Here is a 26,203-nt window from a genome sequence, read left to right as displayed (position 1 = left end):
GGTGTCCACCACAGATAAACCCATGAGACTGGAAGAGTACATCAGGGCACATATCACAAGTTCCCAGATAGCAGCTCAGCATGAACAGAATGGTTGAGTAGAAACAGCACAGGCCTGAAAGTAAGGGGACCTGGATTCTAATCACCGCTCTGCCACTTGCTTGTCATATGACCTTGGGAAAGTCACTTAATTACTCTGGGTCTCAATTTCCCCATCTGTAAAATGGAGATTAAATAACCTCCTCCTCAGACTGAGTCCAACCTGGGTATCCACTTCAGGGCTTAGTACACTGCTTGGCACATAGTAATAAGCACTTAAATTATAATTATTATTATCACCATTATCATCATCATCATCATCATCATCATCATCACCATCAAACGGTACAGGTACAGACCCAGAAAATCTAGTACAGTGTACCAGTCATCTTGTCCACAAGTTCTGCCCAGGAATAACAGCCAGTGGGGACTGCTGACCCTTCTGGTTGTGCCAGTTTCTGGTTTTGGTGGTGGCAGGTGCCTTCCAGAGCCAATCCTGCACCAGTCTTGTTGGCTCTGCAGTGGTGCCAGTTGTCTTCTAGGCTTCTACGGATCAATCGGAATTCCGGTTGGGCCAGGGTTTCACTGGACCGAGCTACTGTCTCCCTTCCAGGACTCTCACAGAGTCATAGCCCAGCCTGGTCCAAACTGATGGTTTCGTTCACCTAGGGGTGGGGGCCTTTTTTATGGTATTTCTAAAGTGTTTTTATGTGTCAGAAACTGTACTGAGCACTGGGGTAGATGAAAGTTAATCAGGTTGAAGACAGTCCATGTCCCACACAGGTCCTTCTGACTCCCAGACCCATGCTTTATTTACTAGGCTATGCTGCTTCTCAACTTCTGGTCAACTCTAACTGGCCTGTGTTTTCTCTTTCACCATCCATTAGAAAGGCCTCGTTGAGCAAACCTGTGTGGGGGGTGGCCTCCCCAAAAGTTTGGACCTGTCCTACTGATAGAGAGAAAGGATGCTAATAAGGGGCTTTCTAGACTTCACTTGAGGAGCAGCTTGGCCTAGTGAAAAGAGCATGGGCCTGGGAGACCATGGTCCTGGGTTCTAATCCTGATCAAGCTCCATAATAATAATGTTGGTATTTGTTAAGTGTTTACTATGTGCAGAGCACTGTTCTAAGCGCTGGGGTAGATACAGGGTAATCAGGTTGTCCTACATAAGGCTCACAGTTAATCCCCATTTTACAGATGGGGTAAGTGAGGCACAGATAAGTTAAGTGACTTGCCCACAGTCACAAAGCTGACAAGTAGCATAGCCAGGATTCGAACCCATGACCTCTGACTCCCAAGCCCGGGCTCTTTCCACTGAGCCATACTGCTTCTCTAAGCAGCCATGACAGTCATGTGTGATTTTGGGCAAACTATTTAATTTCTCTGTCCCTAACTTTCATTATCTGTAAATTGGGGGGTTCAATACCTGTTCTCTTTCCTACTTAAACTGTGAACCCCATGTGGGACTGTGACTCTGACTTGATTAACTTGCATCTTCCCGGTTGCTTAGAACAGTGCTTCACATATAATAAAGCACTTAACACATACAATGATTACTATTAATTATTATTCAGCTAACCTGGTTCATTGGTGGTGAGATGGCAAGAAAGTTTCTATCTTATCCCATGGTGCTCTGACTTCCTGGGAACAAAAGAGAAGGAAAAAGAAAAGTAGAAAAGCACTCATATTCATTATTTGTAACTTTCTGGCCCTGGATTGTGAGCCCCACTAGCGACTGGAACCATGGCTAATTCCTATCTGTGTATTCTCTTCCAGAATTTACTACAGTGCACAGTTGGGGAAGTCACTGCACTATACCAAATTTTGAAATTGCAGGCCCTTAGATTTGTCACTAATGAGAAATCAATGTATGCCCAAGGCAGACAATTCTGAATTGTCCTTGCAGAGATAAATTCATAACTGTGTTGGACTGGCTTCACAGTTGTAGCTTAACTGCATATAGAGAAGCAGCGTGTCTCAGTGGAAAGAGCCTAGGCTTAGAAGTCAAAGGTCATGGGTTCGAACCCCGGCTTTGCCACTTGTCAGCTGTGTGACTGTGGGCAAGTCACTTAACTTCTCAGTGACTCAGTTACCTCATCTGTAAAATGGGGATTAACTGTGAGCCTCATGTGGGACAACCTGATTACCCTATATCTACCCCAGTGCTTAGAACAGTGCTCTGCACATAGTAAGTGCTTAACAAATACTGACATTATTATTATCTTTGGAGAATATCATTTTTTAGTGTTTCTATTCTGTCTCTGAGCAGTTCTTGAAATCATGCATGGGTCTGTTCCCCTTAAACATTTTGATATTCACCCCGCACCCTCAACCCAGTCCCACAACATTCAGGTATATATCTGTCTCTGATTTATCTGAATGTCTGGCTCCCTTCCTAGTCTGTAAGCTCCATGTGGGCAGGGATCTTCTCTATCTACTCTTTTGTATTGTGGAGCAGCGTGGCTCAGTGGAAAGAGCACGGGCCTGGGACCCAGAGGTCATGGGTTCAAATCCCACTCCACACTCATCAGCTGTGTGACTTTGGGCAAGTCACTTAATTTCTCTATGCCTCAGTTACCTCATCTGCAAAATGGGCATTAAGACTGTGAGTCCTATGTGGGATAACCTCATCACCTTGTATCCCCCCCAGCGCTTAGTACATAGTAAGTGCTTAACAAATGCCATCAATATTATTACTCTACTGAGTGTTTAGTACAGTGATCTGCACAGAGTATGCACTCAATAAATACAATTGATTGAATGCCTGAGTGACAAGCATCTTGCTGAAACAGGTTGAGGCCAGACAACCTGGGTTCTGAGGCAAGGACAAGGATTACCGGGGGGGCGGGGGGGGCGGTCAAAGGGGAGGACATCTGACAATCCTTTAAGTTATCCACCTCTCCGTACCCATTTCTCTGGGAATTAGAAGAGAAATTTAGGGCAGTGTGCCACATCACGCTGTCATGGAAGGACAAGTGTAAATAATGAAATCACTCAACCTACTTCTTGTCTCCTCACCCATTTCATTTGCACATTCAATCATATTTATTGAGCACTTAGCATGTGCAGAATACTGTACTAAAAGCTTGGGGGGGTACAATATAAAAATAAAAAGACATATTCCCTGCCCACAAAGAGCTTTCAGTCTAGATAGGGAGACAGACACTAATATGAATAAATGCCAATAAATTACAGCTATGAACATAAATGCTGTGGAGCTAGATGGGGGCTGGGAGGGAAATGAATAAAGGGAGCAAGTCAGAGAGATGCAGAAAGGAATAGGAGAAGAGAAAAGGAGGGCTTTTTCAGGGAAGACCTCTTGGAGGTTTGGAGCTTGGAAGGTTGGGTTGCAGAGGAGGGTCCCTTTGGCGAGCACCCAAAGTGGGGGACTGGAGCAATAGAAACCTGTGCTTGCTAATATGTGCAGCCTGGGTCATTGTATTCTCCCAAGTGCTTCATACAGAGATCTGCACACAGTAAATGCTCAATATATACAATTGACTGACTGACTAATTGGGTTACCCCTGAGAGGAGGGAGTGCTGTGGAGGGCACTTTACTAGAGCATGGATTTCAGGATTTCAGACCCCAGGGAATGAGGGCTTTCTGGTAACGAGAGGGACACATTCACTGTCCACAAAAATCTTATATTCTGACAAGGAAGATAAATATACAAATATTTTCAATGACTGTTTAAAATGAGCACTTCTAGATGTGCATGAGTGCTAAAGAGGGTGTAACGAAATTCTGAACTGTTGCTTCCTGTTATTGTTCCTGCGGTGGTTTCACATTTCAGCCCATCCTTGTGCTTTCCTGGAAAACCTGAAATGAAATGAAATGCAAGTGAAAGAGATGTGCAAATGGTACAAGAAAAGGCAAATGAATGGGTGAACTGAGAAGATAGCCAACACCCTCCAGCCAATCTCAAACTAGTCTGCCCTGGTTTGCCCCTCCCTTCCCATTCTCTTTTTCATAACTAGAGGTGGGACGCTGTTCTCTCTACAATTGGTCCCCAGCCTCCCACTGAGCCAGTACTGTCCAAAGACGCTCCAGGGATCAAAACAGGTGAGTTCCCAATTTCCCTTCTCTTCTCCCTCTTTTTCAATTCCCCCTTGAGATGGTGTCAATTTCTTCCACCTCGGTTCCTGTGGGTGATAAAGACAGGGTCCTGCAGGGCTCTCAAGAACTGGCCATCACAATGTAGACCAGATAGGCACTCACAACATGCCCTTGATGAGGAGGAGGAGGATGGCATCAGCTGTCTAGGTTGACAGGGAGCACTGGGGGGTAAGTAGCTGCACCAGTCTCCCCAGGCTAACATTATCCATAATATTCATGGCACAATCCCACCCCCTTCTCAGGCTAAGCCCCCCAGCTCTCCCCACTAATCTGGGGCATCTGTAGCTTCTGCATTAAGCCTGGTTTAGGGAAATGCAAATGACATCAACCAGGGACCTAAGTTTAGAGTGAAGGCAGCCCTGAGTCTCCCCTCTCACACTCCCCCTTCCCCCATTCCTCTCCCTCTTCCATTCTGTCCCTATCCCCCGAGGTCCCGTGACTCTTTGTCTCCTGCCACCTCCTTACCGACCCCTAACCCCCCGCCTCCATCTGCCCTTCTCCCCATCCCATCTGGGGGTCTCCTAACTGACCCGCCCTCTGCACCCCGCCGGGCCCCTCCTTAATCCCCCTCCGGTCCCTCCAGTTCCACATTCATCTCTCCCACTCTTCCCTTCTTTGGTGAGATGGGGACTGTGTCTCATTTGAGGAACTTAATAATAATTACAACTTGTAACTACTCCGGTGCTTAGTACTGAGTTAGGCACATAGTAAGTACTTACAAATACTATACTTATTGATAGTAAGACAGGCACTGGCCCTGCCCACCCCTGGCACTGGCCCTGCCCACCCCTGCCCCTGCCCACCCCTGCCGGATTTAGGGAACAACTCCAGGCCAGGGATGCCTGTATCCCAGGACCCGTGGTGGGGTGGGAGGGTCCGGGCAGAGGGTGGGAGGGTCCGGGTAGAGACCCCCATCATCATAGGTCACTTGGGGACAAGAGATGGTTTCTATAGAGCCAGTTAGAAATGCAGAATACATGTGTTGGCTCTGGTAGACAGGCATAAATGAAGCATGACTGATTATTGTTGCAGCAGGTTTTATCAAGATAAAAGAAGTTGGTTCCATATCAGTCTAGTTGATGTTGCTGTAAGGGAGAAGCCGTGTGGCCTAATGGATAGAACATGAGCCTGGTAGTCAGAAGGACCTGGCTTCTAATCCTGGCTTCTCCACTTTGCTGTGTGACATTAAGTGACTTGCCTATCTTTTCTGTGCCTCAGTTACCTCATCCGTAAAGTGGGAATTAATACTGTGAGCCCAATGTGGGATATTGGCCTGTGTCCAATCTGATAAGCTTGTATCCTTCTCCTCCTCCTCTCCCCACCCTCCAGCTCCTCCTCCCCCGGGGGGTTGATTTTTGTTTGTGGTTGGGTTCTCTGATCCACCCTCCTGTCCTCAAAGGACCTGTTGGACACCCTAGTTCACTGCCTGGCACATAGTAAGCGCTTAACAAATACCATTTTTTAAAAGGGTAATTTTTGGACCGAGTTCTGGAGGACTTTAGTAAGTATTCGTTTCATTTTTCAAGTTCGTGTTTGATTGGCTTTGACTTTCCTAGAGAACAGAAGTTGGCAGGGGAGGAGGCAGGGAGGAGAATTTTGAGAGAGAAGCTGTAGGCTGATGGGTGCCTGACTCCTTTTCTCACATCCTCTGGGATGGTCAGTGGAGTTCGGAGGGAGATGCATTGGCAATCTCGGGCCATTAGGGAGCAAATGCGGGCTTGCAGTTGGCAGGGTTTCACTGGCTCCTGAAGACCATAAAAAATCTCACATTTGGAGAGAAACTTGAAAGGGCAGGACAGGACAGAGAGAGGGAAAGAAAGAGACCGGGGACAGAAAGCCAGCAAAGACAATTGAGTTATTTGATTATTTTGGATGTGACAAATTTAACTATTTGATTATTTAATGATATTAGAACTTCCCTATCGAGAGGAATGTACTTATGTGCTACTCGCGCTTGGTAATACACCTAGGACACACCCAGATGGAATTCACTTGGGGTTTGTTTGCACATGGTGAGGAGACTAACTCTCACCCATGAGCACTTTCTACTTGGGAGGAATCCACTTATGTGTCACACATCTGTGGTGAAACACCTAGCTCCCACCCAAGTACTTTCCATTTCCAACCCCACGAGTGTTCAGAGGGACGGGACACTCATCCATCCCACGGCTCCTCACTTGGTGCGGGCAAGAGTGGGCATCTCACACTCTGGGCAGAGGAAACTGGCAGCCGCCTGCTGCAAGTCTCTATCCCCTGCACAGAAGGTTAGAGGCTATAGGTATTTATCACCTGTGTACCTAGGCCATTCCAGCTTCTGGCCTCAGTTTATCCAATTTCTGCCTTTCCCTTCCTCCATATCTAAGTTGATTGGCACCGGGGCGAGGGACACCTTCTCTATTCCCAGCTTGGGCTGTCAATCTAGAGATTTTGGTCGTGGGGGCGGTATCCCACCCGCACTTCCGAGTTGTGTCTGCTGGCTCAGGCAGTCATGAGATGGTATTTGACCTTGAGATGGTGGATACCCCGGGGTCACCTTGGGACAGTAGTAGAAATAGTATTTTATTTATTATAATAACAATTATTATTATATTTGTTAAGCCCTTAAGAGACAGAGGGTCATGGGTTCTAATTCCGGCTCTGCCGCTTGTCTGCTGTGTGACCGTGGGCAAGTCACATCACTTCTCTGGGCCTCAGTTACCTCATCTGTAAAATGGGTATTGAGATTGTGAGCTCCCCATGGGACATGGACTATGTCCAATCCAAATTGCTTGTATCCACCGAAGAGCTTAGTAGAGCATCTAGCACATAGTTTGAGAAGCAGCTTAGCATAGTGGATAGAGCACAGGCCTGGGAGTCATGGGTCCTGGGTTCTAATCCTGACTGCCAATGGTCGGCTATGTGACCTTGGGCAAGTCACTTTACTTCTCTGTGCCTCAGTTACCTCATCTGGGAACTGTGACTGTGAGCCCCAACAAGGAACATGGACTGGGTCCAACCCGATTAGCCTATATCCATCCCGGCACTAAGTGCAACGGCTGGCGCAAAGTAAGTCCTTAATAGAATTATAATTATCAGTGTTTAGAACAGTGCTTGGCACATAGTAAGTGCTTAACAAATGCCATTATTAAGTGCTAGGCACCGTACTAAGTGCCAAGGTGGATGTAAGTGATTATTATATGCAGACCTGTACTAAGCACTGGGAAAAAAATACATAGCTGAGAATTGTACACAGTCCTTGACCCTCAGGGGGCTCAAATCTAAGACTATAAAGAGGGGAGAGAGGACTGGGGACAGGCACAAAAAGAATGATGAAACAGTAAAATAATAAAGCAACATAAAAGAAACCTCCCAGCCTCCTGTATCTACTCACTCCAGTCCCATACTTCACTCTACTGCCTGGATCATTTTTCTACAAAAAAGATTCAGAACATGTTTCTTCACTCCTCAAGAAACTCCAGTGGTTTTCCATCCACCTCCGCATCAAACAAAAAAAAACCTTGCCACTGGCTCTACAACCCAGCCTGCACACTTTGCTTCTCTAATGCTAATCTTCTCACTGTATCTCAATCTCATCTATCTTGCTGCCGACCCCTTGCCTAAATCCTGCTTCCAGTCTACAATGCCCTGCTTTCTCAAATCTCCCCCCCTTTCAAAGCTTTAATGAAGACACATCTCCAAAAAGCCTTCCCTAAGCCCTTCTTTCTCCTTCCTCTCCCTTCTGCCTTGCCCATCCCAGCCCCATACACTTATTAATGTATTCTTTCATAGTAATGGCTGACTCCTCCTCTAGACTGTAAGCTCGTTTGGGGCAGGGAATGTGTCTGTTAAGTGTTAGAGTGTACTCTCCCAAGCGCTTAGTTCAGTGTTCTGCATACAATAAACACTCAATAAATACAATTGAATGAATGAATGAGCTACTGACATTATCACTAGTATGAGTGATGCTTGATTATTGAACCACATTAATTTGCATTTAATGTTGTGTTTCAGCTCTTTAATCCCACCAACCAATCTATCAGCTAAGAGTGTGTATTACTTTTACTGGGTGTACACTACTGTCCTGTCCTTATGAGTTAAAAATTCCCCTGCTCTGAGAAAACTTAAAATCTGCTGATGAAGAAAAGACAGCTTTATAACAAAAATAATCAGCTTTCAAGTAGACAGAGACATAGCCCAAAACATAAACGAAGAGTACAAAAACAGAAATGTCCACTCAATTCATTGGTATATATAAGTGTTAAGGAGTTGGGAGTGAAAGGTAAATCTGGGGAAGAATTCATGGAGGATGTCGGTTTCTAATAGGGTTTTCAGGGAAGGGCAGACATGGTTTGTTGAAGAGAGAGAAAGCAATACAAACAGGAAGAATAGCATGGATCTTCTAGTCGAGTTCAGTTTCACCTTGTGATCCTGGGAAGGTGAGCCTGAGTTACCATATGACCCTGAGGTGAGAAGCAGCGTGGCTCAGTGAAAAGAGCATGGGTTTGGGAGTCACAGGTCATGAGTTCGAATCCCATCTCTGACACTTGTCAGCTGTGTGACTGTGGGCAAGTCACTTAACTTCTCTGTGCCTCAGTTCTCTCATCTGTAAAATGGGGGTGAAGACTGTGAGCCACACGTGGGACAAGCTGATTACCCTGTATCTACCCCAGCGCTTAGAACAGTGCACATAGTAAGCGCTTAACAAATACCAACATTATTGTGGTCAGTGACCTGGGTCAGAAGCAGGAGATCCAGCTGAGCTCTGTTTTTGTTTACTTTCCTCTAGCCAGTTCTGACTGCTGCCTGGGGAAGAGCTCAGGCCACCCTCTTTGCTTCCAATTGAAGCTACCAGGTGTCAAGCAACTGCGCTGTTCCCCATTAGTACTTAATACTTGCTGCTCTTACAACACAGGGCCTAAGGATCCTGGGAGCAGCAAGGTGATGACTGCCCTCCAAACAGTCATCCTTCTTTCCTTCCACTGTTTAGGACCCCAACTCAGGATACTCCTTTGCCCCAACTCCCCTAAAGACCCTCAAATCATCTTCTTTCTCCTGGACACCCGTCCTCCAGTTCCCCAACCCTTGAACATACACATATGAACACACACACACACACACACTCATGTACATAGTCTTATACTCTGCTGCTCTCCCATCTGTAATTTAATGTCTGTCTTCCCAACTAAATTATAAACTCCTAGAGGGCAGGACTCATATCTACCAACACTATTCTACTCTCCCAAAGGGTTAGTACAATGCTTTGCACACAGGAAATATAATACATATAATAATGATGACAATAATGGTACTTGTTAAGCGCTTACTATGTTCCAAGCACTGTTCTAAGAACTGGGGTAGATACAAGGTTATCAGGTTGTCCCACATGGGGCTCACAGTTTCAGTCCCCATTTTACAAATGAGGTAACTAAGGCACAGAGAAGTTAAGTGACTTGCCCAAAGTCATACAGCTGACAAGTGGAAGTGGTATATATAGAGAGCTGGTATTCAAACCCACAAATATATGTACTATACTATATACACTATTTACTGATTGATGAATTATAATAACTGGAGATCAGTAGAGTCTGAGTGCTCAGCTCTCTCTGTTTTTCCTTTGCCCATTTTTGTTTCCAATTTCGGGGTCTGTTTCCTTGCTCCTTCTATTTCCAGGCATCCACTGGCTTTCTTTTTCTCTGTGAGGAGGTTCTCAAGCATGGACATCAAGAAGTCAAACCTATGGACACTGATTGGTCAGGGAGGCATTGACGCATCTACAGGAACAGACTCCACTATTTGTCCCTGATGGATTCCAGAGATATCACATAGCTCTGCTGAGAGCATACATTATCTCCATCCTTCAGCAAACTAATTGTCTTAGCACATTGACAACACAGCCAGGTAAGTTAAAATCAATCAATGTCAATCATATTTATTGAGCGCTTCTTGTGTCCAGGGCACTGTACTAAGCACTTTGGAGACAACACAACAATATAACTGACACATTCCCTGTCCACAAAGCTATTCCCAGGGCAACCCACTGCAAGGGGGAAAAACTAGTAGGGAAGACCTCACCAATGGGGAGGGCTGCAAACAACAGAGAGCAAAAATGAGGAGGCTTTGAAGTAATTAAGACTGTGAGCCCCATGTGCGACAGGGACTTTGTCCAATCCAATTACCTTGTATCTACCCCAAGGCTTAGTCCAGTGCCTTGCATATAGTAAGCACTTAACAAATAACATAATTATTATTTCCACCCAACATGACCTAGTGACCTGAAATCCACTCAGGATACTCCTTTCCCCCACCTTCCCTTGTCTTGTATTACGCTATTGAGTCATCTTCGACCCAAAGCGACTCCATGGACACAAATCTCCCAGAATGCCTCACCTCTATCTCCAATCGTTCTGGTAGTGTATCCGTAATTTTCTTGGTGAAAATATGGAAGTGGTTTACCACTGCCTTCTTCCACGCAGTAAACTTGAGTGTCCACCCTCGACTCTTTCCCATGCCGCTGCTGCCCAGCACAGTGGGTGAATTTTGATCTGTAGCAGATTGCTTTCCACTTGCTAGCCCTGCCTAAACTAAAAATGGAATGAGATACCTCTGCTTGATTCTCCCTCTTAGTCAAGACTGACAAAGTAGTTCGAATCCCAGCTCTGCCACTTGTCAGCTGTGTGACTGTGGGCAAGTCACTTCACTTCTCTGTGCCTCAGTTCCCTCATCTGTAAAATGGGGATTAAGACTGTGAGCCCCACGTGGGACAACCTGATTCCCCTGTGTTTACCCCAGCGCTTAGAACAGTGCTCTGCACATAGTAAGCGCTTAACAAATACCAACATTATTATTAAAGTACTGGAAACCCTCCAGGTGTTGTACTGAGAAGAGCCCAACTCCCCTAGAGATCCTCAAACCATCCTATTCTCCTGGACATTCTTCCTCCATCCTTTGTCCAATTCCCAACCCTTGAACACACACACACACACACACAAACACACACAACACACATCTGTACATAGCCTTATTCTCTGCTGCTCCCCCATCTATAATTTAATGTCTGCCTTCTCTATTTGATAAGCTCCTAAAGGGCTGGAATCACATCTACCAACCCAATTACAATGTATTCTCCAAAGTGTTTAATACACTGCTTTGCACACAGTAAAAGTTTAATATATACTATTGATTCATTGATTATTTAAAATAACTGGAGATCAGTGGAGTCTTTGAGTGCTCAACTCTCTCTGTTTTCCCTTTCCTCATCCCATCTCCCATCTTTGTTTCCATCTGCAGGAGCTGGTGCCTTTCTCTCTCTATGCCAGGAATCCACAGTTTTCTTTTTATTTCTTGGAAGGTTCTCAAGCATGGACATCAAGAGGTCAAACACATGGACATTGATTGTTCAGGGAGACATTGACGCATCCACTATTTGTCCCTGATGGACTCCAGGAACATCACGTAGCTCTGTTGAGAGCAATACACTTTCTGTCCCCCAGCAGACTAATTGTCTTAGCACAATGGCATCCCAGCCAGGTAAGTCAAAATCAATCAGCCAATTCATCGTATTTATTATATTATTCTTTATGTGTAGTGCACTGTACTAAGCACTTCAGAGAGTACACCACCACAATATAACATTCCCTGCCCACAGAGTTATTCCCAGGGCAATCCACTGCAAGAGGAAAGACTAGTGGGGAAGACCTCACCAGCAAGGAGCACCGCAAAGAACAGAGAACAAAAATGAGGAGTCTTAAAAGTAATACTGCCTCTCACCCAATATGACCTAATGGCCTGAAATCAATCAATCAGTCAATCGCATTTACTGAGTGCTTACTGTGTGCGGATCACTGTATTAAGAGATAGGAAGAGTGCAATATAACAGAGTTGGTAATATATCAGATGACTAAGCTGTAAGCCCCTTGTGGGCAGGGAACGTATCTACCAACTCTGTTATATTATTCCAAGTACTTAGTACAGTTCTCTCCATGTTTAGTACAATTCTCTGTATGCAGTAAGCACTCAATAAATACCATTCCTGAACCACCTGCCTCAAAGACACGTTTTTAAAGTACTAACCTGTTGAACTGGAAGAGTTTACCAGCTGGTTAGACACCAGGTAACAGATCTCCTGCTGCAACCTTGCACAGCATTGCCATAATATAGAATAGAATCAATAGAACCAGATCGTCCACCCAACACGGTTTTACTCCAGCAGTGATGGGGAAGGGGGAAGGCAGGGTTCCTAAAACTCTAATTCAACCACCTCATGTTCAAGAAGTTGAAGAATCTTGGGGTGGTGAATTTTAGAGGCGGGAGTCAGAAAAGCTGAGCTATGCAAGATTGATTCCGTGTGGAGAAATGAACTTCCTTTTTGGGAAGAATTCACTTATTTAGCTACTTACATGTGGCCAAGCATCTAGATCTCTCCCTGTCACCCATCACCCAGGGACAGGTTTGTTTGGGAATCGGAGGAGAGAGAGACAGACAGACAGACAGATACTGGGGACAGAAAGGCTAAGTTTTATACAAAATGTATTTTGCGAGGTGAATTGGATTATTTGATTATTTTGGTCACAGCAAATTGAACCTCCCTTTTGGGAGGAATGTGGTTATTTAATGATATTAGAGCTTCCCTTTCAGGAGGAAAATTCTTATGTGTTACTCGCGCGAGGTAAAACACCCTGATCCCACCCAGGAGGAATTAACTCATGGTTTGTTCACACGTGGTGAGATGGCTAGCTCCCACCCTCGAGCACTTCCCATTCTTCCCCTTGACGCTGTTTAGTGCCATTGTTCTTGTCTGTCCGCCTCCCCCGATTAGACTGTAAGCCCGTCAAACGGCAGGGACTGTCTCTATCTGTTGCCAACTTGTTCATCCCAAGCGCTTAGTACAGTGCTCTGCACATAGTAAGCGCTCAATAAATACTATAAATACTATTGAAAGGAATCCACTTATGAGTTACACACCCATGTCAAAATGCCTGGCTTCCAGTCCCACAAGCATTCAGCAGGACAAGACACTCACCCATCCCATGGCTTCTCACTTGGTGCAGGCAGAGCGGGCATCTCAGGCTCTGGGCAGAGGTGACCCACAGCTGCCTGCTACAAGTCTCGATCCACTGCACAGAAGGTCAGAGGCCGCAGACATTTATCACTTGTCCTCCTAGGCCATTCCAGCTTCTGGCCTCAGTTTATCATCTCCGCCCTCCCCCTCCTCCATATCTAATTTGATTGGCACCGGGGCAAGGGATAACTTCTGTATTCCTGGTTTGAGCTATCAATCTAGCGGGTTTGGTTGTGGGGTGGTATCTCACCTGCACTTCTGAGTTCTGCCTTGCTGGCTTGGTAGCATTTGACCTTGAGGGGGTGAGTACCCCGGGGTCACCTTGAAACACTCCCCATGAATGCTTCCCAATCAGGAGTAAGACACTTATTCCATCAGCAAGGTCTTTCCCTTCCCCTTTCCCTTCTTCCTTGGACTGCTACCCATCAAGTGATGAGCTCTTCCACCAAGTCAGCTGAGTTGTGCCCATGCCTGTCAAACCATTTGGCATACCACTTAGGGGAAATCCCACCCCTGGTTCTTCGGGGAAAGTCAGATCTCACTTCTGACACCAAATTTATGTCACCAGGTGGAACCAGCCAGAAATGGATTCATAGACTCGATAGGTAACTTAATGGGAACAAAGCTATTCTTAGGTTAATAAGTAAAAAATATACTGGCCAGCATGGTCCCCAACTCCTAGCAGCTGGTAAATGGGCTATTTATTCAAATCACTCAGGGCTACCTTTCAAATCACCCCAACATAGGATACCTTTCAAATCACCCCATCATGAGCCACTTTTCAAATCACCCAGGGATCAAGTTCCCCAGGGAGTGTGTTCACTTCTCCTAGCTCCAGGGAGGAAGTTCAGTCGGTCTCTTGGCACCATACAGGATCAGACAGAGTGGGGGTCCCTGACTCTGATTAGAGGCAACTCGCTGTCACAAGTCCCGGGTTCGTACCTATTCGGACCTTCTTAGACTGGGGGAGCCTCAGTGACCCGTAGTAGAAGTCAAACAACACCTCTGATCGCCAAGGTTACTGGAAAGTTTTTTATTTAGTTTTACCAGCATGAAAGGGAGTCACACCCACACACACGCTCACTCACTCCTTCAAGGGTCCAGTCTGTGGTCAAAGGAGCCCATTCTGCCAATGCTTCTTCTCTCCGCTTCCAACTGCTGCTCTTCTGCGGCTCTCAGCGTGCTTCCATCTTGCTTCTCTGCATGCTTCGGCTCCTCTGCTGCCTTCTCTCTGTGGGCCTCCAGGTGTCCCCTGGCAATTCAAAATGACCACCTTTTATTTGTCTTAGGGATTGCCGCTGTGGCTCTACAGGGCAGTCAGTGATTGGTCCAGGGCCGTTACTAGGTAGAACAGGGAGAGAAAGCCCCGCTTCCCTCCATGCTCCACCCCCACAGGCCAGTAATCACCTGCCCTCAAGTAAAGCCCATCAATGCCTTTGCAGAGTCTCTCCCTTGTTGTTGTTTGTGGGACCACAAACAGTCAATAGTAAGGCAGTTTATCGTGGGCTCACCGCACTCGCCACATTGGTGTGACAGAGTTCCAACCTACGACAAAGAGTTGGTGAAGACCCTTCCCCAGATATACCTTGCTACTTCCTGATCCTCCTCCATTCCACTGAGGATAGTTGCTGGGAGAAAGGCTCATCCGACAAAACCCATTGCAATTGACTCATTCTGGGTCTAAATTTTCAGCCTTATTGCTAACACAGGCCCTCCAGGGTCGGTAGTACTCGGAGGTATGGGAAGTATTGATGCTACTTATCGCTCACTGCCAGTCCCTTCAGTGAGCCAGTCCCTTAGCTCACAGCTTGTTAGTTTGGCCAGGGTGTGACCGCTCACAGCAGGTCAGTGTGTAGGACTCACCTCTGTTGAAGAAAAGCAGAAGGGTACAGCAGGGAGGAAGGCTGTTCTCTGAGCCCCCCAGCAACCAATCCTCTGGAAACAGGACTAAATGATTAGCTGAAACCCAGAGGCTTCCCCCTTCACCTTCTAGAATGCAATCCTGCACCCTGCGGGGTGATGGCAGTGATTTAAGAGGTGAAATTTAAGAGTATACTTGTTTGAGCCTCTAAAATAATTCCTAAACTTAGCAGGAAAATGCTGAGTGTTTGAAGGACTCCTAGTGGCTCCGTGGATTATCCCAGCTAGGGGAATGGCTGAAGTGACACATTGCCCCCCACACACCCAAACCATTACCATCCCCTCCTCTCCCTCCTCTTTTGCCCCAGGGCTCTGCTCCCTAGGCATTATGGGGAGAGACCCATAAACTAAGCCTCTCATTTCTGGTCTGTTGCTTCAGGACCCCTTGCCTGATCAGCTGAGAGGATGGGAATTCTCGGAGAAACTCACAGATCCCAGAAAATGTCCCACCAGAGGCCCAAGAGCAAATCCTGCCTGGTCACAGCCAGAGAGCTAGAAGTGAAACACCAGCCATGGCCCAGGGAGGGGGAAAGGCAGCATAGAGGGGAGGGGAAGAGAGAGACAGAGAGTAAATTATTTAATGAATTCAATCATATTTATTGAGCACCTACTATGCGCAAAGCACCCTACTAAGCACTTGGGAGAGAGCAATACAACAATAAACAGACACATTCCCTGCCCATAACAGAGTTTAGAGTCTAGAGGGGAGGAGAGACATTAATATAGTTAATACAGATAAATGCAAAATATAAAATATATAATAAATTAATAAAATATTTGTTAATATAAATAAATTACAGACATGTACATAAATGCTGTAGGGCTGGGAGCAGGGAAGAACAAAGGAAGCAAGTCAGAGGGACGTGGAAGGGAGTGGGAGAAGAGGAAAGGGGGAGCTTAATCAGAGAAGACCTCCTGGAAGGCCTTCATTCATTCAGTCGTATTTACTGAGCCTTTACTGTGTGCGGAGCCCTGTACTAAGTGCTTGGAAAGTATAATTCAGAAACAGATAGAGACAATACCTACCCAACAATGGGCTCAAAGTCTAGAAGGGGGGAGATGTGCCTTCAATAAGGCTTTGAAGGTGGGGGAGAGTAATTATCTATAGGATTTGAAGAGGGAGAATGTTCCAGGCCAGAGTCAGGAGGGGAGTGAGGGGCTGGCATAGAGATAGGCGAGATCAACCAGGTAAAAAGGGGACAAATAGCCAGGGAGCCAGGAAGTAGGGAGCCAGTGAGCCAGCAGACTACTGCCCCAGTCCTCAATAGGGTAGAGATTGCTCAGGCCCAAGCCGATACCCGATGGTTCTATTCAACTATGATTTGTCTGTGCAACCATCCAACTGACTCTATCTGAGATAGGCCTGTCTGACAGTATATCTCTCTGTCTTCTGCTCCCTCTGCCCCATCCACCTAGCCGGAAATATCCACTCAACAACAGGAAATCAACCACTTCAATTTATTGAAAACCTATTGAGTGCAGATCATCACACTAAGTGCTTGGGAGATTACTATATAACAAAATTGGTAGACATAATCCCTCCCCAAATGGAGCTAGGCAGCAGCTCCCAATCCCTGGCTAGCCCTGCTCCCTAACCCTCCCTGCTCCTGCTCCCAGGTCCCAGAAGGCCAGTCTGGATCCCTCGAGGCCTCAACTTTAGATGGAATCTCCCCATAATCGAAAGCATCTTTGCCCCCCGACTGGCCTTCCTGCTGCCCTTGAGGGATGCAGGTAAGTAAGGATTTCCTACTATGCTCTACTCTTCCTATGAGTTCAGGCCCAGCGATGGAGTCTGTCTTTTGCAGACTGCTGCAAGGGATGATAACGTTTTTGATTCTTTTCTAACTGTCTATCTGAGCTTTGTTGAGCCCTGTCATCCCCCGACTTTCCCATCACTGTAGACATCACTAACATCCTTTCTGTTTCACAAGCCATGGCATTATCCTTGCCTCTTCTCTCTCATTCAACACACATACTCAATCCATCACTAAATTCTGTCAGTCCCACCTTCACATCATCACTAAAATATGCCCTTTATCTCCATCCTAACTGCTACCACGTGGTAGCAGATAGGAGGGTCTTCCTATCCCACCTGAATTACTAGTACAGTACCTGGCACAGAGTAAGTGCTTAACAAATACCAGAATTATTATTACTATTATTATTATTATTACCGTATCAGCCTCCTTGCTGACCTTGCAGCCTCCTGCCTCTCACCACTCCAGTCCATACTTCACTCTGCTGCCTGGTTCATTTTTCTACAAAAATATTCAGGACATATTTCCCCACTCCTCAAGAAATCCAGGGGTTGCCCATCCACTTTTGCATCGAAAAAAACCACCTTATCATTGGCTTTAAAGCACCAGTCACCTTGCCCACTCCTACTTCACTTCATTACTCTCTTACTACAACCCAGGCCGCACACTTCACTCCTCTAATGCTAACCTTCTCACTGTACCTCAGTCTCATCTATCTTGCAACCGACCTCTTGCCCATATCCTCCCTCTGGCCAGGAGTGTTCTCCCTCCTCAAGTCTGAAAGACAGTTACTCTAAGGCAATTAGTTTGTGTCTTATTGAAGACACAACCCCTCCAAGAGGCCTTCCCTGACTAAGCCCCCTTCCCCCACTCCCTTCTGTGTCACCCTGACTTGCTCACTTTATCCTCCCTTCCAGACCCACTGCACTTTTGTACATATCTGTAATTATTTATATTAATGTCTGTCCTCTCCCCTAGACTGTAAGATTGTTATGGACAATGAATATGTCTGTTTATTGTTGCATTGTACTCTCCCAAGCGCTTAGTACAGTGCTTTGCACACAGTAAGTGCTCAATAAATGTGATTGAATGAATGAATGAATGAGTGTATCGCCTAGGTAGTAGAATGTAATAACAGCTTTAAATTCTATGTAGCTGGTGAAAATTTTTGTTGGCCTATAGGATTTCCTAGTTTTAGCCTGGTGCATAGCTTTCATTCTCTTCAGACTCATTGTCATACCAGAGTGCTGAGTTTCATCATATTCGTCAAAAGCATTTATTAGGTGCTTATTATCAATCAATCAGTGGTATTTATTGAGCATTTACTTTGTGCACAGGACTATGCTAAGTGTTTTCTTTGGAGAATACAGTATAACAGAGTTGGCAGATATGTTCCCTACCCACATATTATGTCCATAGAGCAATAGTAAGATTCCACAAAGTGATTCATAAATATTTGCATTTGTTTTTTGTTTATATGCCTCTGAAGCACAACAATCTACATATAGCAGTTCCTGAAGCACTGCTTCAAAACTTTTGAAAATGATCTTAATTCGTTGAACTGGAGAAATGTCTCATTAGATTATGACAGTGTAGAAGTAGTGTGGCCTAATGGATAGAGCACGAGCTCGGGAGTCAGAAAGGTCATGAGTTTCAATCCCGGCACCTGATGTGTGAATTTGGGCAAGTCACTTGGTTACCTCATCTGTAAAGTGGGGATTAAGACTGTGAGCCCTATGTGGGAGAGGGACTGTGTCCGACCTCAGCGCTTAGAGCAGTTCTTGGCACTTATTAAGCCCTTAACAAATACCATAACAATAGTTACTATGATAATGATGATGATGATGAACATCATTTACAACATCACCAGAATTTGCCTCTTCCTCTCCACCCAAACTACCATGTTGGTTCAAGCACTTACCATATCTTGTCTCTACCACTGCATCAGCTTCCTCGATCTCCCTACCTCCTTTCTCTCCCTTCTCTAGTTCATATTTCACTTAGCTGCCTTGATAATTTTTCTAAAGCATAGTTTTACACACATCTTATCATGCCTCAAAAAACTTTAATGGTTGCCCATTAAACCTTAGCCACTGACATTAGGAGATTCAATCAGAAATCTTCTCCACCTAACCTCGCTCCTCTCCTAAAACCTAGTTCTCATTTTTGGCTCATCTCGAGTCAACTGGCTGATTGTGCCTCATTCTCACCTCTCACCACTTGGATAGTGTTAATCAATTAATCAATCAATAATAGTTATTGTGTTCTTACTGTATGCAGAGCACTGCTAATTGAGTACTTCCCCATTTGTTGTAGGCAGGGAACATGTCTACGGAACTCTGTTTTATTGCATTTTCCCAAGTGCTCAGCACAGTGCTCTGCACATGGCAAGTGCTCAACAAATACGATCTACTGGAAGCGGGTACCAAGGCACAGGGCTGTAGTCATGCTCCCTGAGACATGTTCCCTGTCCACAAAGAGCTTCCACTACAACGGAGGAGACAGACCTCTTGCAGAGACAGTGTTGACCATGCAGGCGATCAGTAGAATCCATCAACGGTACCTACTGAGCACTTAGTGTGTCTAGAACTTGGGCTAGCATACTCAATCAGAACTGATAGATTGTTCCCTGCCCACAACGAGCTTAGAGTTCAGTGGTATTTATTGAGCATTTACTTTGTGCCAAGCACTATACTCAGCTCTTGGGAGAATATAATACCACAGAATTAGCAGGCTCATTCCCTGCCCATTACAGTCTAGAGGGGGAGATAGTAATATAAATCAATCTATCAGTGGTACTTATCTAGCACCTATCATTTGCAAAGCACTGCACCAACCACTTGGGAAAGCACAGTACAACAGAATTGGCAGAGACATTCTCTGCCCATAATGAATTTACAACATACAGAAAAATCCAAGCAAATACTACTAGCCCCATGGAGCTCTCAATATAATTTATGAGGTAGAGAGGACAGGTATCCTATCCTCATTTTACAGAGAAGGAAATAAATTAAAGGCTCAGAAACATTAAGTGACTTGTCCAAAGTCACCCAGCAAGCTAGTAACAGAGCTGGGATTAGAACCTGACCTCCTGCTCTCTCCATTAGGCCAAGGTGCCTCCTTAGTGAAAAGGGGTTGCAGAATTTTAAATCTCTGAAGGTGAGCTGTTTTTCTCTTCTGAGAGAAGTTTCCCGGTTACAGAATCAGTTATGTGAATTGTTCAAGTTGGAAATTTTCCCTGACTTGGTTCCCAAACTGGATTTGGGCTGCTTCCACTGGAAACTGTCCATCTTCCTCAGGTATCTCTTCTTTCTCCTCCAGCTGGAGAGAGATGTTCCTGTTGCTTGGAATTTTCCATAAATAAAACCTCGGCTTTAGGGATTTCCCACACATCAGAAGAGAAGCTAGAACAATACTTGATTTAATGTTGTGACCTAATGGTGACCTTCCTCCAGTCCCAGAGGAAGGGCCTGGAGAGAGGAAGCGCAATGTCTACCGTCAGTCCCCTGGAAACTATCAAACCAGTAAAAGGTGAAGTGCTTACTTTGTGCCAGGCACTGTACCAAAGCCCTGGAACTGTTAGGAGACAACCAGGTGGGACACAGTCCATGTTCCACATGGGACCCACAGTCCAAGTAGGAGGAGGAAGTAGGACTTAATCCCCATTTACAAATGAAGAAATTGAGACTCAGAGAAACCAAATGACTTGCTCAAGTTCACACAGCAGTCAAGTGACAGAGCTGCTGACTTTCAGGCCCAGGCTCCTTCCACTAGGCCACACCACATCTTCTTTTTTTCCTCTGGATATCATAATAGGTGATCAGAAGGGTGTCTTTTTCAAGACAAAGATTTCAGCACATTTACTACATCTAGAGGGGAGGCATAGAGTAATAATGATAATAATAATAATGATAATACTATTTGTTAAATACTTACTATGTGTCAAAAACTGAACCACACACTGGGGTAGACAATGATATCTCACATGAGACTCACGGTCCAAGCAGAGGCAGATAACATAGGTTTCAAAAGAAGAGAAAGAGAGGGATTTAGAGGGGGTGGGATGATGCAAAATCATCACTGGGAGGTTGAGAGCAGGTTAATTTGTCTTTCCTCAACAGGCTTAGGAAGTAAGACAAGATGAGACCCTCTTTGGAGAGAGCAGCAGAAAAGACAGTGTTGCCTGGGGAGATCCAGTTTTCAGCGACAGTGAAGAGAAGCAATTTGGCTTAGTGGATAAAGCACGGACCCGGGTTCTAATCCCAGCTCCACCATTTGCTTGCTGTATGACCTTGGGCAAGTCGTTTAACTTCTCTTTGCTTCACTTGCCTCAACTGCAAATGGAGATTCAGTGCCTGTTCTCCCTCCTCCTTAAAAAGTGAGCCATAAGTGGAAAAGAGACTGTATCCAGACTGAATAACTTATATCTACCCCAGTGCTAGAACATTTTATGACACATAGTAAGTGCTTAACAAATACCATAAAAAAAGGAGCAGCACCTGGATCAGGAACAGATTGAGGGTCAAGGGGATTTTGCCCAAGATATTTGTTAAGTGCTTATTATGTGCCAGATGCCATACAAAGTACTGGGATAGATACAAGCCAATCAAGTTAGACACAGTTCATGTCCCATATGGGGCTCACAGTCTTACTCCCCATTTACAGATGAGGTAACTAGGGCATAGAGAAGTTAAGTGACTTGCCCAAGGTTATACAACAGATATGTGGTGGAGCCAGGACTAGAACTAAGGTCCTTCTGGCTCCCAGGAATGTGCTCTATCTACTAGGCCACATCCACAGGTTGTGTGCAGGGGATGGGGGAGAGGATGGCATGAAGGTTGGGGAGAGATTGGATGGAGTAAGATGAAGGGGTGCAATGCTGACCCTTAGGAGTTGGGACTAACAGGGGAAAGAATGGCTGAGATGGGGGTAATTGAACAGTGGGATGTGGAGGATTGTGGTGAAGTCCAAGGACCTTAAGGACCACAGCTTTTGACCCTGAATTGGAGTGATCACGGTTTCCATTTCCTTCTCTGGAGACACTGTTGCTACCAATCCCTGGTCTAGGCTTCATTGTTTGTGATCCTGCCCTACCATTAGTTGCTGAGAATAGCCTGTCATTGATGCTGATGGAACTGCTCAAGGAAGTGGGATGGTGTCTGTGCATCTCAATATAGAGTCCAGAACTCACAGCCATAGAGGCTAGAGAATAGTAATCAATAGATGAATCCCTTGGTGAAGTTGGTGAACTGTAGGGTTTCCTCAACGGTCAGTTCTCAGCCCGCTTTTGTTCATCTATACTCTCTCCCTTGGAGAACTCATTCACTCCCATGGCTCCAACTATCATCTCTACGCAAATGACACCGAAATCTACAACTCCTCCCCTGTTCTCTCTCTCTCTACCTCCAGGCTCGTATCTCCTCCTGCCTTCAGGACATCTCCACCTGGATGTCCACCTGACACCTAAAACTCAACATGTCCAAGACTGAGCTCCTTATCTTCCCTCCAAACCCTGTCCCATCCCTGACTTTCCTGTCACTGTGGATGGCACTACCATCCTTCCCGTCTGACAGGCCTACAACCTTGGTGTCATCCTGACTCTGCTATCTCATTCACCCCACACATCCAATCCGTCACCACAACCTGCCGGTCTCATCTTCATGACATTGCTAAGATCTGCCCTTTCCTCTCCTTCCAAACTGCTACGTTGCAGGTACAAGTTCTCATTGCTACTCCTCGCAGAGACCTCTGCTCTCTTGATCCCATCTATCTCTCCAAAAGCATCTCTCCCCACCTTGCCCCCCGTCCTCTCTTCCCACTCTTGATGATCAGGTCACCGGGCTCAACTCCACCCTCTCTACTCATCTCAACTCTCTTGCCCTCCTTTCCCTCTGCCGCTCTCACTCCACTAACCCACAGCCCTGGGTCACTGCCTCTGTCCACCTCCTACACTCCTATGCTTGGGCTGCTGAGCGCTACTGGCGAAGGTCCAAGCACCAAGCTGACCTTATCCATTTTAAACTTATCCTTTCCTGCCTTAACTCTTCCCTTTCCTCTGCCAGGCAAAACTTCTTCTCCTCCCTCTTCGACACCCATGCCCGTCACCCCGGCAATTATTCCAGACCTTTAACTCTCTCCTTAGGCCCCCTGTTCCTCCCCCTCCCCCCACACCCCCAAAGATCTGGCCACCTACTTGGTCACAAAAATGAACACAATCGGGTCCGAGCTCCCCAAAGTCACCCCTCCCCCTCTTGCCTCCCCCCCATAACCCTCTCCCCTACTTTCCCATCCTTCCCTGCAGTATCCTCAGATGAGATCTCCTCCCTCCTCGCAAATGCCACCCCCTCCACCTGTGCCTCGAACTCCATTCCCACTCATCTTGTAAAAGCCATGGCCCCTGCCCTCCTCCCCTCCTTAACTTCTATCTTTAACCACTCACTCTCCAATGGCTTCTTCCCCTCTGCCTTCAAACATGCCCATGTCTCCCCCATCCTAAAAAAAACCCTCTCTCGACTCCATTTCCCCTTCCAGTTACCTCCCTATCTCCCTACTGCCATTCCTTTCCAAGATCCTAGAACGAGTCGTCTACACTCTCTGCTTACAGTTCCTTAACTCCCATTCTCTCCTGGACCCCCTCCAATCTGGCTTCCGTCCCCTCCACTCTACCGAGACTGCTCTCTCTAAGGTCACCCATGACCTCCTTCTTGCCAAATCCAATGGCTCCTACTCTATTCTAATCCTCCTTGACCTCTCAGCTGCCTTTGACACTGTCCACCATCCCCTTCTCCTCCACACCTTATCTCACCTTGGCTTCACGGACTCCATCCTCTCCTGATTCTCCTCTTTTCTCTCTGGCTGGTCATTCTCGGTCTCCTTCACAGGCTTCTCCTCCCCCTCCCATTCTCTAACTGTTGGGGTTCCCCAAGGGTCAGTTCTTGGCCCTCTTCTGTTCTCCATCTACACTTACTCCCTCGGTGCACTCATTCGCTCTCACGGCTTCAACTATCATCTCTATGCAGATGACATCCAGATCTACATAACTGCCCCTGTCCTCTTCCCCTTCCTTCAGGCTCGTATCTCCTCCTGCCTCCAGGATGTCTCTACCTGGATGTCTGCCCACCACCTAAAACTCAACATGAGCAAAACTGAGCTCCTTATCTTCCCTCCCAAGCCCTGTCCTCTCCCTGACTTCTCTATCACTGTGGACGGTACGACCATCCTTCCCCTCCCTCAGGCCTGTAACCTTGGTGTCATCTTAGACTTGTCTCTCTCGTTCATCCCACACATCCGATATGTCACCAAAACCCGCCGCTCTCAACTTTATACTATAGCCAAGATCCGCCCTTTCCTCTCCACCTAAATGGCTATCTTACTGTTACGGGCTCTTGTAATATCCTGGCTAGATTACTGTGTCAGCCTGCTCTCTTATCTCCCTTCCTCCTCTCTCTCCCCGCTCCAGTTTATTCTTTACTCCGCTGCCCTGCTCATCTTCCTGCAGAAACACTCTGGGCATGTCACTCCCCTTCTTAAAAACCTCCAGTGATGGCCTATCAACCTCCACGCAAAACAAAAACTTCTCAATCTAGGCTTCAAGGCTCTCCATCACCTTGCCCCTTCCTACCTCTCCTCCCTTCTCTCTTTCCACTGCCCACCCCACAAGCTCTGCTCCTCTGCTGCCCAGCTGCTCACCGTCCCCCGTTCTCACCTATCCCGCCATCGACCCCGCGGTCCTGGAATGCCCTCCCTCCTCACCTCCACCAAACTAATTCTCTTACCCTCTTCAAAACCCTACTTACAGTTCACCTCCTCCAAGAGGCCTTCCCAGACTGAGCTCCCCTTCTCCCTTTACTGCCCCCCTTCACCTCTCCGCAGCTAAACCCTCTTTTCCCCCCATTTCCCTCTGCTCCTCTCTCTCTCCCGCCCCATCCCCTCAGCACTGTACTCGTCTGCTCAACTGTATATATTTTCATTACCCTATTTATTTTGTTAATTAAATGTACATTGCCTTGATTCTATTTATTTGCTATTGTTTTAATGAGATGTTCATCTCCTTGATTCTATTTATTGCTATTGTTCTTGTCTGTCTGTCTCCCCCAATTAGACTGTAAGCCCGTCAAAGGGCAGGGACTGTCTCTATCTGTTACTGATTTGTACATTCCAAGCGCTTAGTACAGTGTTCTGCACATAGTAAGCACTCAATAAATACTATTGAATGAATATATCCCGACTGGATTATTGCATCAGCCTCCTCTCTGATCTCCCATCCTCCTGTCTCTTCCTGCTTCAGTCTATACTACGCTCTGCTGCCCAGATCATCTTCCTGCAGAAAGGCTCTGGGCAAGTCACTCCCCTCCTTAAAAACCTCCAGTGGTTGCCTATCAACCTCCACAAAACTCCTCACTCTTGGCTTCAAGTCTCTCAATCACCTTGCCCCCTCCTACCTTTGCCTATCAACCTCCACAAAACTCCTCACTCTTGGCTTCAAGTCTCTCAATCACCTTGCCCCCTCCTACCTCATCTCCCTTCTCTTCTCCAACCTGCACACTCTGCTCCTCTGCTCCTAACCTCCTCACTGTCTCCCGTTCTCGCCTGTCACGTCCCATGTGGGACCATAGACTGTGTGCAATCTGATTAGCTTGTATCTACCTCAGCACTTAGAACGTGCCTGACACATAGTAAGCATTTAACAAATACCATTTTTTTTTAAAGGCCAGGGTGGGCAAGCAGCCTGGAGAATAAGTAGACATAATTTCTGTCTTCAAGGCTTTTACAATCTAGTGAGACAGTCAGACATTAAAAGAAATTACAGAGAGGAAGAAGAGGAAAAGGAGATAAGAACATGAGGTAGTACTTAAGTGCTAGGATATGTAAAATAGGGACAAAAGTGCTATGGGAGGTTGTGAGTACACACAGAAACGCTGAAGTGACAGCAGGTCTGAGGAGGAAGGCAGCACAGATGGGACTGGATAAAAAATAATCAGGTCAGACCCAATCCCTGCCCCACAGAGGGTTCACAGTTTAAGGAGCAAGGAGACTAAGTAGTAAATCCCCATTTTATAGGAGGTGCATGGAAGTGAAATGACTTGCCCAAGGTCACACAGGAGGTACGTGGCAGAGGCAGAATTGGAAAACAGGTCCCCTCGCCCTTAGACCTGGGCATTTTCCATTAGACCACGCTGCTTCACAATTTAAAGCAGGAATATATACAGATGAGTCTTGGTCTTAAGTATTCAGGATCTGTCAGACATCTCTAGCACTCAACGACTTACTCCCATTTTCAATACTTATGACTATATGGTTATTGACTCATATAGTAGCGTGGCTCAGTCGAAAG

General features: G+C 46.2%; 1 protein-coding gene across 3 annotated transcripts in view; it reads left to right on the top strand.

Moving 5' to 3' along the window:
• Nucleotides 1-4,046: 4,046 nt before the first annotated feature.
• The window catches only part of LOC100091267 (interferon-induced very large GTPase 1-like), a 34,815-nt gene continuing 12,658 nt past the window's right edge, over nucleotides 4,047-26,203 (top strand). Inside the window, exons 1-4 of one of the 3 annotated variants that reach the window (XM_029057828.1) lie at nucleotides 4,047-4,101; nucleotides 9,838-10,032; nucleotides 11,483-11,661; nucleotides 16,730-16,843. In XM_029057828.1, coding sequence (XP_028913661.1) covers nucleotides 11,646-11,661; nucleotides 16,730-16,843 — 130 coding nt within the window. In that variant the 5' untranslated portion in view covers nucleotides 4,047-4,101; nucleotides 9,838-10,032; nucleotides 11,483-11,645. Of the gene's footprint in view, nucleotides 4,102-9,804; nucleotides 10,033-11,421; nucleotides 11,662-16,729; nucleotides 16,844-26,203 lie in introns of all 3 variants that reach the window. The other 2 variants (XM_029057826.1, XM_029057827.1) reach the window with 2 other exon arrangements.

This window comes from Ornithorhynchus anatinus, chromosome 2 (assembly GCF_004115215.2).
Source record: "Ornithorhynchus anatinus isolate Pmale09 chromosome 2, mOrnAna1.pri.v4, whole genome shotgun sequence".
NCBI classification, from domain to species: domain Eukaryota; kingdom Metazoa; phylum Chordata; class Mammalia; order Monotremata; family Ornithorhynchidae; genus Ornithorhynchus; species Ornithorhynchus anatinus.
The sequence above is the reverse complement of the archived record's forward strand: the minus strand, read 5'-3'. Positions and strand labels throughout refer to the sequence as shown.